This window comes from Nicotiana sylvestris, chromosome 6 (genome assembly GCF_000393655.2).
Source record: "Nicotiana sylvestris chromosome 6, ASM39365v2, whole genome shotgun sequence".
Taxonomy (NCBI): Eukaryota; Viridiplantae; Streptophyta; class Magnoliopsida; order Solanales; family Solanaceae; genus Nicotiana; species Nicotiana sylvestris.
Window position 1 is genome coordinate 128,391,395 of NC_091062.1, and position 18,898 is coordinate 128,410,292.

General features: G+C 42.9%; 1 protein-coding gene across 1 annotated transcript; it reads right to left on the bottom strand.

The window, feature by feature from the left end:
* Nucleotides 1-10,051: 10,051 nt before the first annotated feature.
* LOC138871267 (uncharacterized) lies at nt 10,052-10,795 on the bottom strand. Its single transcript, XM_070149142.1, has one exon. It carries the CDS (start codon nt 10,793-10,795, stop codon nt 10,052-10,054), a length of 744 nt encoding a protein of 247 aa, XP_070005243.1.
* Nucleotides 10,796-18,898: the final 8,103 nt, after the last annotated feature.

Genomic DNA, 18,898 nt, shown 5'->3' on the forward strand with positions numbered 1-18,898 from the left:
TGCAATGCAGGTAAATGCAGATGGAGACAATGCTTAGTCTCGGAAGGCATAAAGGTAGCCTTATGTAGTGAGTAAAAGGGCAAAATGATAGAATTTTCTTAGCTGATAGCGGATCGAGATATTGCGACTGCTGGGGATACTGTGTCTGCTGGGAGCACTGTGTGCGGATAGCAACTGTGAGTAGGTGCAATGGTTCTGAGAGTTATATTCCTGAGCAATGTGAGCTTCATGAGTGTATAGTATATTTTATGATTTTGCAATTCAAGTGCCTGCGTTCAAAGAAAAATCATGAGTTTTGTAAATAAGGGAGGTTAGTTTGTATTCCCGCTGGCTCTGCTTGACCTGCTCGGCTCCGTTTCGATGATATTGGGCGTATCATTGGGGTAGCGTTGCTAAACGAAGCAATTTTGGTAACAGACATGCATGATTTAGTGACAATAAATACATAATTAAGAATACTTTTATTAGATGAACCGACGACTGCGACGTGGTCCAAGATATTGCAACTTCTCTCGCTCCGAAATTTCGAGGGTCCTCCTCAAAATTCTGCCCCAGTTTACTGGGTTGCTGCTTCTGACGGCTGCTTGCGTCGAATGGCTGAAATTACTTCGGAATTTTGAGGGTCCTCCTCAAAATTCTGCCCCATTTCCAATAGCGAGGGGAAATGAAAATTTTATTAAATTATGACCAAACCCATAGGACTACCTATGTATCCCCTCTTAAATGGGAATCAGGTCAGGCATAGTTCAAATTACATCATATGAGGAAAGCATAAAAGTTACACATAGTATCGCTTCACTGCATCTGAATTGATTGGCTTCAGCCAAACTTCACTGTCCATTTCTGCAAGTATGAGGGCTCCTCCGGTGAGGACCCGGTGAACCATGTATGGGCCCTACCAATTGGGAGAGAACTTCCCTTTGGCTTCCTCTTGATGTGGGAAAATCTTCTTTAACACCAGCTGCCCCAGTGTAAACTATCTCGACTTGACTCTTTTGTTGAAGGCTCTGGACATTCTGTTCTGATAGAGCTGACCGTGGCAAACTGCATTCATTCTCTTTCCGTCTATAAGAGCTAGCTGCTCGTAGCGACTCTCTACCCACTCTGCATCGTCAAGTTTGGCTTCTTGTATGATTCTTAAGGAGGGAATTTCTACCTCGGTGGGAATGACTGCTTCTGTACCATAAACCAACATATAGGGAGTTGCCCCGGTTGATGTGCAGACTGTGGTGCGGTATCCCAACAAGGCAAATGATAACTTCTCGTGCCACTGCTTATGCTTTTCTATCATCTTCCTCAGTATTTCTTGATATTCTTATTGGCGGCTTCTATAGCTCCGTTCATCTGAGTTCTGTAAGCTGTAGATTTCTTGTGTTTGATCTTGAATGTTTCACACATGGCTTTCATCAGGTCATTGTTAAGATTTGAACCATTATTAGTGATGATTGACTCCGGAATTCCGAACCGACATACAATACGCTCGCGGACAAAATCTACTACCACTTTCTTAGTCACTGTTTTGTGTGATGCTGATTCAACCCATTTGGTGAAATAATCAATTGTCACCAGAATGAACCTGTGTCTGTTTGATGCAGCATGCTCGATTGGTCCGATAACATCCATTCCCCAAGCAACGAACGACCATGGCGAGCTTGTTGTAGTAAGCTTATTTGGAGGCACCTTTATAATGTCTGCATGTATCTGACAGCGATGGCATTTTCGAACATACTGTATGTAGTTCGTTTCCATAGTCATCCAAAAATAACCAGCTCGGAGTACTTTCTTGGCTAAGACAAAGCCGTTCATATGCGGACCGCATGTCCCTGCATGAATTTCCTCCAATAGCTTGGATGCTTCCTTTGCGTCGACACACCTTAATAACCCCAAATCAGGAGTCCTCCTATACAGGATTCCTCCGCTATGAAAGAAGTTGTTAGATAATCTCTGAAGTGTGCGTTTCTGAGTAGGATTTGCGAGTTCTGGATATTCTCCTTTCGTCAAATATTCCTTGATATCATGAAACCAAGGTTTTCCGTCCGCTTCTTCTTCTGCATGAGTGCAGTAAGCTGGCTGATCATAGATCTTTACTAGAAAAGGATCAACGAAGTTCTTGTCTGGGTGCTGTATCATGGATGATAGGGTAGCCAATGCATCGGGAAACTCATTCTGAACTCTGGGAACATGTTGGAACTCTGTCTTTGTGAACCTCTTCCTCAATTCCTGTACATGATGCAGATAAGGGAGTATCTTGGAGTTCTTGGTTGCCCATTCTTCTCAGACCTGATGTATAAGCAGGTCTGAATCTCCGATCACTAGCAATTGCTGAATGTTCATGTCAAAGGCCATCTTGAGCCGTAAGATGCAGGCTTCGTACTCAGCCATGTTGTTGGTGCAGGGGAACCTGAGCTTGGCAGACACCAGATAATGCTGGCCGATTTCTGATACTAGGACCGCTCCTATGCCAATTCCTTTGAATTTTGCTGCTCCGTCGAAAAACATTCTCCAACCATCATAGGGTTCTGCAATATCTTCCCCCACGAAAGATACCTCTTTATCAGGAAAATATGTCTTTAGAGGCTCGTATTCTCCATCCATTGGATTTTCAGCAAGATGATCTGCCAGTGCTTGTCCTTTGATTGCCTTATGAGTTACGTAAACAATGTCGAATTCACTCAGTAGGATCTGCCACTTGGCTATCTTGCCAGTGGGCATGGGCTTCTGAAATATGTACTTCAAAAGATCCATCCTTGATATGAGGTAAGTGGTATAGGCACAGAAATAGTGTATCAACTTCTGAGCTACCCAAGTCAGAGTACAACAGGTGCATTCCAATAGAGAATATCGGGCCTCGTACGGGGTGAACTTCTTGCTGAGATAATAGATGGCCTGCTCCTTTCTTCCCGTTTCATCATGCTGCCCCAGAACACAACCGAAAGCTCCATCCAATACTGCGAGGTAGAGTAATAGGGGTCTACCTGGCTCGGACGGGACCAAAACTGGCGGTGTTTATAGGTATTCCTTGATTCTGTCGAAGGCTTTCTAACAATCATCAGTCCATTTGGTAGCGTCATCCTTCTTCAACATCTTAAAGATTGTCTCACAAATGACAGTGGATTGAGCTATGAACCGGCTGATGTAGTTAAGTCTTCCCAAGAAACTCATAACCTCTTTATTGTTCTTTGGTGGTGGCAATTCTTGGATGGCTTTGACCTTTTTCGGATCCAGTTTTATTCCTCGACGACTCACAATGAACCCAAGTAGATTTCCAGCAAGAATCCCGAATGCACATTTGGCGGGATTCAGCTTCAAGTTGTACCTTCTTAGTCTGTTAAAGAACTTCCTCAGATCTTCAATGTGGTCATTGGCTCTCTTGGATTTGATGATGACGTCGTCTACATATACCTCGATTTCTTTGTGTATCATGTCATGGAAAATAGCAGTCATGGCCCTCATGTAGGTGGCCCCAGCATTCTTTAACCCGAACGACATCATTTTGTAACAATACATCCCCCACGGCGTAATGAAAGCCATTTTCTCCGCGTCTTCCTCATCTATCCATAACTGATGATACCCAACAAAACAATCAACGAACGACTGCAGTTCATGTTTGGCGCAGTTGTCAATTAGAATGCATATGTTCGGCAAGGGGAAGTAGTCTTTCGGAGTGGCCCAGTTGAGATCCCGGTAGTCGACACAGACTCTAACTTTCCCGTCCTTCTTCGGCACTGGCACAATATTGGCTAACCATGTTGGATACTCTACTACCTTGAGAACCTTGGCTTTGACTTGCTTGGTGACTTCTTCCTTGATTTTCAAACTCATGTCAGGTTTGAACTTCCTGAGCTTCTATTTTACTGGTGGACATGTCAGATCGGTTGGCAGTTTGTGAGCTACAATAGATGTACTGAGACCAGTCATGTCATCATAAGACCAGGCGAATATGTCCTCATATTCCCTTAGAAATTCTGTGTACTCTTTCTTTTCTGATGGTGACAGATGAATGCTGATTCGTGTTTCTTTGACATTTTCTACATCTCCCAGGTTGACAGTCTCAGTTTCGTCCAGGTTAGACTTAGGTCTGTTCTCAAAATCCTCAACCTCTTTAACAACCTCTTCTAGTATATCATCTTTTTCTGAGTCTATATCCATTTGTTGCGTTGTCTCGTCGCATGTCACAATCGTCGGTTCATCAAGTTAAGTAATAGTAATGCTATTTAAATAATGAAAATGATAAAAAGTAATAAGAGTAAGATTAATAAGAAACTGCAATGCTTTGGTAAATTTCATAATTTTTTTGAACATTAGAGCTCTTATTTCAATATTAAAAATGCGGCAAGAAAGTCAATTAGCGAAAAATAAAGGTAATGCATGGTGCTTCGTTTAGCCTTGCCACCCCGAAGCTTTCCGGGCCCTGGTTCTTCTAATGGACCAATTGTTGAGGCATGCTCCTCGGCTCACAGCTTGTATAGAAAGGCTTTTGTCACGCCCCAACTTTAGGAGGCACGACCGGCGCTCAATCGAGTGAACCCAACTGAGCAAGCCTTGTCAACCACTATCTACCCAACTCGATAGGAATAAGGAAGCCATACTTACCTTTATTTAAACTAGGAAAGATAGTACATTAAACACGGTTAGTTCATTTTATATCCCAACCTTAAACCGTAGTTAAGTTTCCAAGTTCCCATACAATTACAATGTAGAAGAAAGCAAGAGTACAAGGTTACAACATGGTCCATTGACCTATCCAATACCCATACATAACCCACACAAACGTCTACGGAGCCTCTAAGGATGCAAAAACGTGATAACAATGCCGGCAACAAGGCCCCGGCTATACCTCAAAAGTGAAAGTCCAAAATAAGAAGATGTGCAATGTAGCCCCTTTAAGGAGAAGGGGGCTCACCAAGATCTTGAGAAGAAGGTACTTCGCTACGCGCGATCGGCACTATCCGCAATGGAGCCACCTACATTCATTAAAAAAAATGTAGCGCCCCCAGCAAAAGGGACGTTAGTGCCATCGAATAGCACTAGTATGTATAACTAAACACCATTTTACTAGAAAGAACTATCAAGCAAGTACAAGTAAATAACATGAGTAAATCAAATATGCAATTCATACAATCCTTCGTATAATTTCCAAAACTTAGCTTGGGGCATTTCTTTCATATCTTCATCACTGTTCTCAATACCACTGCTATCTTGAGCGGAGTCCAATCACGACCCGACCGGCTAGGTTACCTCATTGGAGGCATATATCTCAATCACTATTTCATTTCCCTTATCCGGAAGTCAATAACAGCACATTACCACCATGTGTGCGGCATGGTGTCCGATCACGACCCGATCGGCTAGGCCACCTTACCTAGGCGTTGTTCCTTTCTCATTAATCATCACATCTTAATCTTTATTTCATGCATATCATGTCAAGTCCTTAGCACTTAGGGACACCATTACCACTTAATCTTCCATTATCAATATGCATTTTACAAGTTGTAATCATAGGCATATACAAAGGTAATTTAAGTTGCAAGCACATGTAAGTGAGCACATAGCTGTCATGAATAATTCTAAGTTTCAATCTTGGTTTATAGCCTAAGCATTTCAACACATAAATTGTATTCTTCATACTTATCTAATTGACAAGAATGGTACATTACTCACATTGAGGTACATCCTTCACATATAGGTGTAGATAATTGCAAATCAGTTAACGCGCAATAACAACCAATACATTAACCAATTCAAATCTTACCACACTTTCGTAAATGCCAACAGAGATCAATTTCTAATAAAAGGGGATTTTAGCCATACATACCTTGTTTAAGCTTTCCTTAAGTTACTACGACGTTTCGGAAATTCTAGCATTCCCAATCTACTTGAGACATAACAAAATTGAACACAAATTAGGAAGGTATTCATGGTTTCAGCTCATTTGAGCATTTTATCAAACACTAGTTGAGCATCTTGATTTTAAATCTCTTTTACAAGACTTACTTAATTCCCCAACCCAATCTTTACTTATTTATATTTATCAATCTTCCCACAAACCTAATTTGTACATGCATGTATACATAATACTATTACCCCAAGAATCATACCTCAATAACCCATCTCACAATCTCTACATACCAACACAACCTAGGTTAGGCACCTATGGCTTTCAATCACCATCCCATGAGTTACAATACTTAATCTATACTCATATTTCCATAATAACTCCATATATGTAAGTGTAAGGTGTAGGATTACCTCTTGTAGACCAAATCTTGAAAGACAACTTTGGGGTGTTCTTGAGATTTTGAAGAAATCCTATGAAATCCAATCAAAATCATGTTGTAACTAGTGATTGAGAAGTGAAATCACCATGAAAACACACTTAAAAACTCACCTTAGGTGTGCAATTGGATGCCTTGGTCGAGTTGGGGGTGTAGAAGAAGCCCTAAGCTTGAGAAATGTCTCAAATTCTCTTATTTCCAGTCCTTAGGTGTATTTAAAAGCCTTCCACTAGCACGATCGTGCACCTGGTCGCGCTAAAGTAGCGCGATGAAGGCAGAAAGCTTCGCAATATGCGCGTCCACTAGCGCGATCGCGCACCTGGGCGCGCTAGTGACACAAGCTCAGTAAACTGGTCATAACTTTCTGTATACACTTTCAAATGACGAACGGTTTCTTGAGTTGGAAACTAGACTCAAAGGGCTTTAATATTATAGGTTGTTCATCACACAATTACTTATATAACTGGAGATATGTTTGTTTAAAGTGAGGTCTTGTGCGCACTCATTTACAACTTTTGTCTAATATGAAATTTTCCAACTTGGCTTAGACTTAGGCCTCTCCTTAGATCCCAATTCACCTCTAATATGAATTATATGCTTATTAACATATCCAATTGATACCCATTATATCATGAATCCTCATTTGCATACAAAATAAAATAATTAGCCTACCTTGGCACGACGAAATCTTAAGTTACTTGGAAAAAAATTCTGGGGCCTTACATCCTCCCCCCCTTAGGATCATTCGTCCTCAAATGAGGATCAAGGTTCACTCATTATTCATCCTTATGTAACCTCTGCTTTTTCACATTATGGAATATATCAACAGCCCGAATTTGGCTAACTCTTTAAATTTTCAAAAATTTCGGCAGAGTTTCCTTTGTAACTAGGACTATCCACCTGTCAGAGGGCCCCAGATACACATCCCAACAGAATATAAATGTTCCATAGACATAGCATAACTTGTTCAACACCAACCATGGCCGCATGGGCAACATACATAACCAAAATGGAATAGTTTAACATAGATCAAATCTAAAGATAAGAGTTTATAGGAACCAAATGCATGAAAGCTATTACATACCTATTCAAACAAATGTGGGTACTTCTTTCTCATTTCTTCCTCGGCTTCCCAAGTGGCTTCCTCCACTTACTGGTTTCTCCATAACACTTTTACAAAGGCAATTTCATTATTTCTCAATTTTCGGACTTGCCTATCAAGAATGGCAACGGGGATTTCTTCATAAGATAGCTCTTCATTAACCTCAATAGCTTCAATTGGCATGATAATGGACGGATCTCCCACTACCTTCTTCAACATAGACACATGGAAGACCGGATGTACCATCGACATCTCGGGTGGCATTTCGATCTTGTATGCCACTTGACCTATCCTCTGAATGATTTTGTATGGTCCGACATACCTTGGACTTAATTTCCCTTTCTTCCCGAATCGTATGATGCCCTTCATGGGGAAACCTTCAAAAATACCCAATCATCTTCTTTGAACTCCAAATCTCTGCGACGAATGTCCGAATAAGACTTTTGGCGACTCTGAGCAGTTTTCAACCTCTCCTTAATAATCTTGGCTTTCTCCATGGCCTGATACACGAGGTCCGGCCCTATCAATTCTGCTTCTCCAACCTCGAACCACCCAATGGGAGACCTGCATCTCCTACCATATAGTGCCTCGAATGGTGCCATCTGGATACTAGCATGGAAGTTGTTGTTATAAGCAAATTCTATGAGTGGAAAATGGTCATCCCAACTTCCCTTGAAATCAATAGTACAAGCACGCAACATGTCTTCAAGTGTCTGAATAGTCCGCTTTGCTTTCCCATCGGTTTGTGGATGAAAAGTTGTGCTAAGGTTTACCTGCGTACCCAAACCTTGCTGAAATATCTTCCAAAAGTTGGCCGTGAACTGAGCCCCTCGATCTGAAATGATTAAGACTTGAGTGCCATGCAACTTGACTATTTATTTGATATACAACTGAGCATACTGTTCCGCTGTGTCGGTAGAGTTAACTGGCAAGAAGTGCGCTAATTTTGTGAGTCGGTCAACGATCACCCAAATTGAGTCGAACCTGCGCGGAGTGCGCGACAGACCTACTACAAAATCCGTATTGATTATCTCCCATTTCCACATTGGAATTTCTATGCTTTGAGTCAATCCACCAGGCCTTTGATGTTCGGCCTTCACTTGTTGACAATTTGGACATTTTGCTACAAAATCCGCCACATCCCTCTTCATGTTGTTCCACCAATAAATTTCCTTGAGATCATGATACATTTTTGTAGAACCGAGGTGCACGGAATACCTTGATGTGTGAGCTTCTGCCATGATCCTTTCCCGAAGACCGTCGATATCAGGAACACATAGGCGGTCTTGGTACCGTAAAGTACCATCATTCATGCCAAAGGAAAAAGCTGTGTTATTGTGTTTGTGAATCCCCTCTTTCAATTGTGCTAACAATAAATCGTTGAATTGCTTTTCCTTCACCTCCACTACAAGCTATGATTCAGCTCTATTTTGTATAATTACCCCTCCTTCACTAGAGTCCGCAAGGCGAACTCCCAAACTGGCCAACTGGTAAACCTCCCTGGCTAACGACCTCTGATATGCCCCCAAATGAGCCAGACTCCTCATAGATTTTTGACTAAGTGCATCTGCCACGACATTAGCCTTTCCTGGGTGATAGAGAATGTCGATGTCATAGTCCTTGAGTAACTCTAGCCATCTTCTTTGCCTTAGATTCAACTCTTTCTACTTGAAAATATATTGAAGGCTCTTATGATCCGTAAATACATCCACATGGACCCCATACAAATAATGTCGCCAAATCTTTAGCGCAAACACCACTGTTGCCAGCTCTAGGTCATGAGTTGGATAGTTCTTCTCATGATTCTTGAGTTTCCTGGAAGCATAGGCTATAACATTGCCGTGTTGCATCAACACACACCTAAGCTCGATCCTTGAAGCATCGCTATACACCACAAATCCCTCTGTACCCTCTGGCAGGGCTAATACCGGTGTTGTTGTCAATCTTGATTTCAATTCTTGGAAACTCTTTTCACAAGCATCAGACCATTGGAATTTAACTGTTTTCTACGTCAATTTAGTCAATGGAGAGGCAAGAGTAGAAAACCCCTCCACAAACTTCCTGTAGTACCCATCTAAACCTAAGAAACTGCGGATCTCGGTTGGAGTGGTAGGTCTAGGCCAATCCTTCACTGCTGCAACCTTTTGAGGATGAACCATAATTCCTTCCCTAGAAATGACATGACCCAAGAATGCGACAGATTCAAGCCAAAATTCACATTTTGAAAATTTTGCATACAATTGATGTTGCTGAAGAGTCTGTAGAACTGCCTTGAGATAGTCAGCATGGTCCTCTCAACTTTGGGAATATACCAGAATGTCGTCAATGAACACTATCACAAAGGAGTCTAGAAAGGGCTTGAAGACTCGATTCATAAGGTCCATGAAAGCTGCGGGGGCATTTGTTAGCCTAAAAGACATCACCATAAATTCGAAGTGCCCATATCGAGTTCTGAAGGCTGTTTTTGGAATATCCTGCTCCCTTATCTTAATTGATGATACCCGGACCGCAAGTCAATCTTTGAGAAAAACGTAGTACCCTGCAATTGATCAAACAAGTCATCAATTCTTGGCAGAGGATATTTGTTTTTGATTGTGACTTTGTTGAGTTGCCGGTAGTCAATACACATATGCAGCGATCCGTCTTTCTTTCTCACAAACAAGACCGGTGCACCTCATGGAGACACACTCGGCCGGATGAAACCCTTCTCTAACAAATCCTTCAATTGCTCGTTTAGCTCTTTCAATTCTGCCAGTGCCATTCTATAAGGTGGAATTGATATAGGCTGCGTGCCTGGCATCACATCGATACCAAAGTCAATCTCCCTATCTGGGGGAATCTCAGGGAGCTCATCTGGAAAGACGTCCGGGAATTCATTCACAACCGGTACAAACTCAAGTCTAAGCGCCTCGGCATCGACATCCGTAACTCGAACTAGATGATAGATACACCTCTTCTTGATCATCTTTGCGGCCTTAAGGTAGGAAATAAACCGACCTCCAGGCACTACATTATCACCCTTCCATTCAATAACGGGCTCATCGGGGAATTCAAGCCTAATAGTTCTAGTCTGACAGTCAAGTTTAGCAAAGCATGAATAAAGCCAATCCATTCCCATTATTACATCAAAGTCGACCATCCCTAACTCGATAAGATCGGTCGTGGTATCCCTACCCCGCACTACAGCAATACAACTCCTATAAACTCGAGCAGCCAAAATTGACTCACCAACCGGGGTAGATACCAAGAATGGTTCATGAAGCTGCTCCGGTTCTATCCCAAATTCCATAGCAACAAATGGGGTAACATAGGATAAGGTGGAACCGGGGTCAATAAGTGCATACACATCATGAGATTGGACAGTCAGAATACCAGTAACCACATCTAGAGAAGCCTCTACAGTCTGGCGACCACTCATAGCATAGAATCGGCTGGGACCTCTTGAACTTTGCGCACCACCCCTAGATGCACCACGCCCTGTGGGTGCTGGGGCACCTCGAGCTGGAGAGGGGGCTGAAGATGTAGCAGCTGCTGGACTGGAAGGCTGAGTTGTGCCCCTACCTGCTCCCTGGCGAGATACATGACAATGTCTCTAAATATGGCCCCTCATCCCACATCCATAGCATATAGGCAACTCCATATAGCAAATCCCCGAGTGCATCTTCCTGCACCTGGGGCACGGGGACCTCTACTGATGCTGGAACCTCTCTCCTGACCGACCTCGCTGGTGGGATCCCCTGTTGCCCAGACTAGTCCTGAAATGACTTCACTGCTGCTGGCTGGGCCCTAATGGTGGTGCACTGGCTGAAGACTGTGCAACAGACTGGGAAGGCCCTGATGATCCTCCCTTAAAAGCTGATTTTCCCCCACCTAGTGACTCTCCTATGTTGCCTATAGACCGGGCCTTGCTGTTACCCTCTCTCTCCATTCTGTTCTTCAACTTACGGTTCTTTGTGGCCTGAGCAAACGCTACCATCTTCCCGTAATTCATGTCAGAATTCAATACTGCTGTAAAAGCCTCATTAATAGTCAAATGATTGAGACCCTAAACAAACCGACGCACTCTAGCCTCCATGGTGGGCAACATATGAATAACATACTTGGACAAGCGAGAAAACTCCATGTGGTACTCCCACACACTTCTGTTACCTTGCCTCAAATTTTCAAAATCTGCTGCCCGGGCTGCCCTTGTCTCAGCAGGCAGGAAATGATCAATGAAAGCATCAACAAACTCGCTCCACCTAGCCGGAGGGTGCCCCTCCTCTCGGGAATCCTCCCACAACTCAAACCATGAATAGGCCACCCCTTTCAGATGGTAGGTAGCCAACTCTACTCCCTCTGTCTCAGTCGCACGCATTACCCTGAGGGACTTGTGCACCTCATCAATAAAGTCCTGAGGGTTTTCTTCTGGATTGGCACCTGTGAATACCGGAGGGTCTAACTGAAGGAATCTGTTTACCCTGGAACTAGTAGAATCCCCTGGCTGGCTGGATGAACTGGGTGCAACATTTGCCCTCTAGGCCTGAGAGGCCACCAACTGAGTCAAAATCTGAATAGCTCCCCTAAGATCCCCATCAGAAATACCAGAATCGGAAGCTGGGGCTGGAGGTGAAATAAGAGTATAAATGGGAGGGATAGTATTACCCTCCACAGGTGTTGGAACTAGGGTAGTCTGCTCTGGAATAAAAGCATCAAGCATAGTGATAGCAGGGCAGCTACCCTCACCCATAGTAACAAGCAGTGATTCATCAGCCACTCCTGAAGTGGCATTAACATCGGCTTCCTTCCCAAATCTCACTTTCTTCTTAGGTGCCATTTACTGAAAGATAGAACAATGCACTAATTAGAGAGGGAACAGTTTCACCGCACGATCCAGAATATCAAAGAAGGGTTAAATTCCTAAATGTCCAAATAGCCTCCACCTTATAGATGTGATCAACAACACACCGATAAGAAGGACTCTACTAGACACGGCTTCGAGACATCCTAAGACACATTAAAACCATAGGCTCTGATACCAAGTTTGTCACGCCCCAACTTTGGGAGGCGCGACTGGCGCTCACTTGAGTGAACCCAACTGAGCAAGCCTTGTAAACCTCTATCTACCCAACTCAATAGGAATAAGGAAGCCATACTTACCTTTATTTAAACTAGGAAAGATAGTACATTAAACACGGTTAGTTCATTTTATATCCCAACCTTAAACCATAGTTAAAATTCCAAGTTCCCATACAATTACAGTGTAGAAGAAAGCAAGAGTACAAGGTTACAACATGGTCCATTGACCTATCCAATACCCATACATAACCCACACAAACGTCTACGGAGCCTCTAAGGATGCAAAAGACGTGATAACAATGCCGGCAATAAGGCCCCGGCTATACCTCAAAAGTGAAAGTCCAAAATAAGAAGATGTGCAATGTAGCCCCTTGAAGGAGAAGGGGCTCACCAAGATCTTGAGAAGAAGGTACTTCGCTACGCGCGATCGGTACTATCCACAATGAAGCCACCTATATTCATTAAAAAAATGTAGCGCCCCCGGTAAAAGGGACGTTAGTGCCATCGAATAGCACTAGTATGTATAACTAAACACCATTTTACTAGAAAGAACTATCAAGCAAGTACAAGTAAATCACATGAGTAAATCAAATATGCAATTCATACAATCCTTCATATAATTTCCAAAACTTAATTTGGGGCATTTCTTTCATATCTTCATCACTGTTCTCAATACCACCGCTATCTTGAGCAGAGTCCGATCACGACCCGACTGGCTAGGTTGCCTCATTGGAGGCATATATCTCAATCACTATTTTATTTCCCTTATCCGGAAGTCAATAACAGCACATTACCACTATGTGTGCATCATGGTGTCCGATCACGACCGATCGGCTAGGCCGCCTTACCTAGGCGTTGTTCCTTTCTCATTAATCATCACATTTGATTCTTTATTTCACGCATATCATGTCAAGTCCTTGGCACTTAGGGCCACCATTACCACTTAATCTTCCATTTTCAATATGCATTTTGCAAGTTGTAATCATAGGCATATACAAAGGTAATTTAATTTGCAAGCACATGTAAATGAGCACATAACTATCATGAATAATTCTCAGTTTCAATCTTGGTTTATAGCCTAAGCATTTCAACACATAAATTGTATTCTTCATACTTATCTAATTGACAAGAATGGTACATTACTCACATTGAGGTACATCCTTCACGTATAGGTGTAGATAATTGCAAATCAGCTAATGCGCAATAACAACCAATACATTAACCAATTCAAATCTTACCACACTTTAGTAAATGCCAACGGAGCTCAATTTCTAATAAAAGGGGTTTTTAGCCATACATACCTCGTTTAAGCTTTCCTTAAGTTACTACGACGTTTCAGAAATTCTAGCATTCCCAATCTACTTGAGACATAACAAAATTGAACACAAATTAGGAAGGTATTCACGGTTTCAGCTCATTTGAGCATTTTATCAAACACTAGTTGAGCATCTTGATTTTAAATCTCTTTTACAAGACTTCCTTCATTCCCCAACCCAATCTTTACTTATTTATATTTATCAATCTTCCCACAAACCTAATTTGTACATGCATGTATACATAATACTATTACCCCAAGAATCATACCTTAATAACCCATCTCACAATCTCTATAATACCAACACAACCTAGGTTAGGCATCTATGGCTTCCAATCACCATCCCATGAGTTACAATACTTAATCCATACTCATATTTCCATAATAACTCCATATATGTAAGTCTAAGGTGTAGGATTAACTCTTGTAGACCAAATCTTGAAAGATAACTTTGGGGTGTTCTTGAGATTTTGAAGAAATCCTATAAAATCCAATCAAAATCATGTTGTAACTAGTGATTGAGAAGTGAAATCACCATGAAAACACACTTAAAAACTCACCTTAGATGTGCAATTGGATGCCTTGGTCGAGTTGGGGGTGTAGAGGAAGCCCTAAGGTTGAGAAATGTCTCAAATTCTCTTATTTCTGGCCCTTAGGTGTATTTAAAAGCCTTCCACTAGCACGATCGCGCACCTGGTCGCGCTAAAGTAGCGCGACGAAGGCAAAAAGCTTCGCAATTTGTGCGTCCACTAGCGCGTTCACGCACCTGGGCGCGCTAGTGACACAGGCCCAGTAAAATGGTCATAACTTTCTGTATACACCTCCAAATGTCGAACGGTTGTTGCGTTGGAAACTAGACTCAAAGGGCTTTAATATGATAGGTTGTGAATCACACAATTTCTTATATAACTGGAGATATTATTGTTCAAAGTGAGGTCTTGTGCGCACTCATTTACAGCTTTCGTCTAATATGAAATTTTCCATCTTGGCTTAGACTTAGGCCTCTCCTTAGACCCCAATTCACCTCTAATATGACTTATATGCTTATTAACATATCTAATTGATACCCATTATATCATGAATCCTTATTTGCACACAAAATAAAATAATTAGCCTACCTTGGCACTACGAAATATCAAGTTACTTGGAAAAACTTTTCGAGGCCTTACAGCTTTCCTCCCCCTCCTCCTTGAAAATGACACAACAGTCCATATTATTATCTTCCGAAAACAAATTCCTCATTGCCGCCAGTGCTTCCTCTTCTCCCGACCCATATATGACATTGGCGGGCTGGAAGGTCTGTTCCAAGCGAGGTATTAGATGCTTCAGTGGGTAGTAGGGACTGCGCCATGGTGGCGACCATTGGTTGAATTCCTCCCAAATGTATTTATATCCCAAAACGAAAGTGGTATCGTGTTTCTTCAACTTGATAGGCTTAGCGATTCCTTGGAGATTCTTGCCAAGTTCCTTGCCAGGTTCGTATCCACACCAATTCAGTATACATTCAATTTTGCTATCCCACTATTTGTCATTGTCCACGGCGTTGACTCGCTCAATGTGATGGTAGGTTTCTCCGCCTATCTTCCTTCTTCCTCTGATTGCTGGGATGGTCTAGCGACTGTATATGGAATTGCTACCATCGGCGTGAATAATTACCTCTTGGTGATTCCACTCGAATTTTACTGCTTGATGTACGGTTGATGCTACAGCCCTAGCGGCATGGATCCAGGGCTGTCCCAATAGCAAGTTGTAAGATGCTGGGACGTCTATCACTTGAAAATCAACGTCGAACCAAGTCGGTCCCATTTGCAGACACAAACTGATTTCCCCAATAGTGGACCTTTGGGATCCATCGAAAGCTTTGACATTGATGGCTCCATCCTTGATCTTATGCAGGCTCTTTCCCAATGTTCTGAGAGTCACCAATGGAAAAATATTGAGGTTGGACCCTCCGTCAATCAGGATTCTGGTGATGAAATGATCTTCGCACTGCGCAGTGATGTGCAAGGCCTTGTTGTGTCTTAGCCCTTCATGTGGCAGTTCATCTTCGTGGAAAGTGATTTTCTGACACTCCAATACTTGCCCCACCATGTTTGCCATTTCTCCTCCAGTTATGTTGCTGGGTACATATGCCTCGTTCAACACCTTCAATAAGGCATTCTTATGTGCGTCAGAGCTTTGTAGTAGAGCCAAGATAGAGATCTGGGCTGGCGTTTTGTTCAACTGATCAATGACCGAATACTCTTTGGCTTGTATCTTCCTCTAGAGATCATCAGGCCCAATCTCAGTAATGGTTGATCGTCTAGAGGCCTGCTTACTGGACTCGGCTAGATGTTCTGGGGTATAAACCCTACCGGTTCTTGTCATACCCTATGCTGCAATTGCTTCTCCGGATTTAGTTTTCCCTTTCCTTCTCGCCTTAGCGGTGTAATCCCGTGGTATGGCCTTCGTACGGAACGGTGCTACGGTTGTCATGGCCACCGGGATGGGTACCTTTGCCTTGGATGGTAACACAACCACTTTGAATGGTACAAGTGTCTTTGGAGACCCAAATTTGACCTCAATAGGTCCTGGCGTCTTTGAAGAAGAAGGTGCTTCGAACTCAAGTGGTATGGACATGTCTACTTCAGCATTTTCAGAAGGCTAGATCTGGACCACAATCGGATTAAGTGTGACCATTGGTTCCTTTGGCTCGTCACCTTCAGCAATCAATTCGATCGACCCTTTGGGGTCCCAATCGTCCTCTATCTCAATCATGTGAACGCCCCCACCCTTGTGGTCATACAGAGGGTTGTTGCGGACATTCAGAGCTGGCTCCTTTGCTATGATGATCTTGTTGTCAATCAAAGCTTGGATCTTATCCTTTAGAGAGCGGCAATCATCAATGGTATGCCCCTTTATGATGGAATGGTATGCACAGGTTTTGTTTGGGTTGACCCATTGGGAGGGGTTTTTGGGGTTTATGACAGGGATAGGGTGATGTAACCAACAACTTTGAGCCTTTCATACAGCTGGACGATAGGTTCGGCAATGGCGGTATACTGTTTGGGGGGTCTGCGGTCGAAGTTTGGTCGGGGTCTAGGAAAGTTTTGGCGGGTGGGAGGTGGTTGAGTATTGTAGGTTTGGTAGAAATGTGCAGGTTGGGAATATCTGAGTGAAGTGGGCTGATATGTGGGAGGTAGAGGTGATTGGTAAGTAGGTGGTGGAGTTTGGTAAGAGGGCGATGGTGCTTGGTAATTTGGGGTGAGTGGAGGTATTGGGTAGGTTTGGTATTCAAACGGGGATTTTGTTCTTTGTGCAACCATCACAGCGCTCACGTCCCTTTTCTTCGACGTGGCACCAGACTGTAGAGCCTTGTTGGTGGCCTGCAAAGCTTCAAAGTTAGTGACCATACCACTTTTGATACCTTCCTCGATCCTTTCCCCTAGCTTGATGATGTCGGAAAATTTCTGGCTTTCAATCAGCATTAACCTTTCATAGTATTGTAGGTCTTGAGCTCGGACGAAAAACCTATTCATTTGTTCTTCTTCTAAAGCCGGTCTGACCTTAGCAGCTTCTGATCTCCAACAAGTAGCATACTCGCGGAATGTCTCCGTGGGTTTCTTCTTTTAAGTTCTGGATGTAGAACACATCTGGTGCATTTTCCTGGTTAAACCTGAACCTGTCCATGAAATCGGATGCCATACTTACCCAATTTGACCACTTCTGAGGGTCTTGGTTGTTGTACCAAGACAAAGCATCTCCTTTCAGACTCCTCATGAAGAGTTTCATGCAAATATTTTCGTCCCTCCCTACTCTGACCAACTTGTCGCAGTATGTCCTCAAATGAACTCTCAAATCCTCGGTACCGTCAAACATTTCGAACTTAGGAGGTTTGTACCCTTTGGGCAGTTCGACATCTGGTTGTATGCAAAGGTCTTCGTAATTTAGTCCTTCAATCCCCTTACTTCCCTTGAAGCCCTGAATTCTGCTAGTCAGCTTCTTGAGTTCCGTGGCTAGATTCCTGATAAGAGAGTCGTTGTTATCAGACTCAGGTGTGCTTGAAATAGGTTGAGTATAGTATGGTGTGGTTTCCACATAGATGGGGGTGTTGTAGGGATGATCATTTGTGGAGTTTAGTGGTTTAGGAATGAGCAATGGGGTGTTGTATGAAGTGTGGCATGTGTTGCAATGGTGATGGGGAGCGGGTTGGTTTTGTGGTTTCGGGATGCTTTGTGGAGGTGTGGGGTTTTGAGTGTTGGAAAAGTTGACATTTGGGGTAGTGAGGGAAAATGACAAATTCTCCAAGTTCCGAACTTGGTCCAGTTCTTCCTAATACTTCAATAACTTCTGTTTGAGCTGGGAGGCACTTTCCTTGGAAACTCAAATACCCTGAGGAACCTCTACCCTTTCAACTGAGTTCTCCTTTCTGATGTTGCTCAAATCTTCCATCTTTCCCTTGTTCTTGTTTTTGATAGGACTCGGAGGAGGAGGAGGAGGTGGAGGGCCCTTGGATATTGTGGAGTAAGATGACGATATCAGAGTGCACGAACTAACCTTTGGGGAGGGGAATAAACAAAAGGTAAAAACAAAAAAGGTAGCAAGTTAGTGGGGATTATGAGAAGAAAACGTTGCAATATTTAAACACATAGTGCAGGAATATAATTCGTGTCCTAATTTAGGAGCCTCGTTGTGCCCGAGGTAGGACTAGCGACAAGTTGATTTGGAGAACTTATAATGCTAAATGCCTCATTTTATTGATAAAAATAAGACAAATCCCAAAATGACACTAAAATAGCAGAAAATAAAATGTTACTTATGGCCGTTGGCCTTATAACATTTAAAGCAAAAAAAGACTCCTAACTACTTGGTCCTAGAAGGACCTTCCCCAGACTCGGCATCTTTAGCCCCATCGAACAACTTCACCAGCTCACGCAGTCCGAACAGCAAATAAGCTCTAGCCAAGTATCCTCATTCGTTTCCCTCAGCGTTCTGGCAGTTTTCAATTCCATTCTTCAATCAACTTTTGATAGGCTTCTTGAATCTCCTGGTGCTCACTCTCGGATTCCTGAATCCTCTTGCGCAATTGGTTTTACTTGACCTATGCTTCGGCCTTTTCATCAATGATCTTGTGACCTCAAACAAACCCAGGTTGGCCCACACCATTGT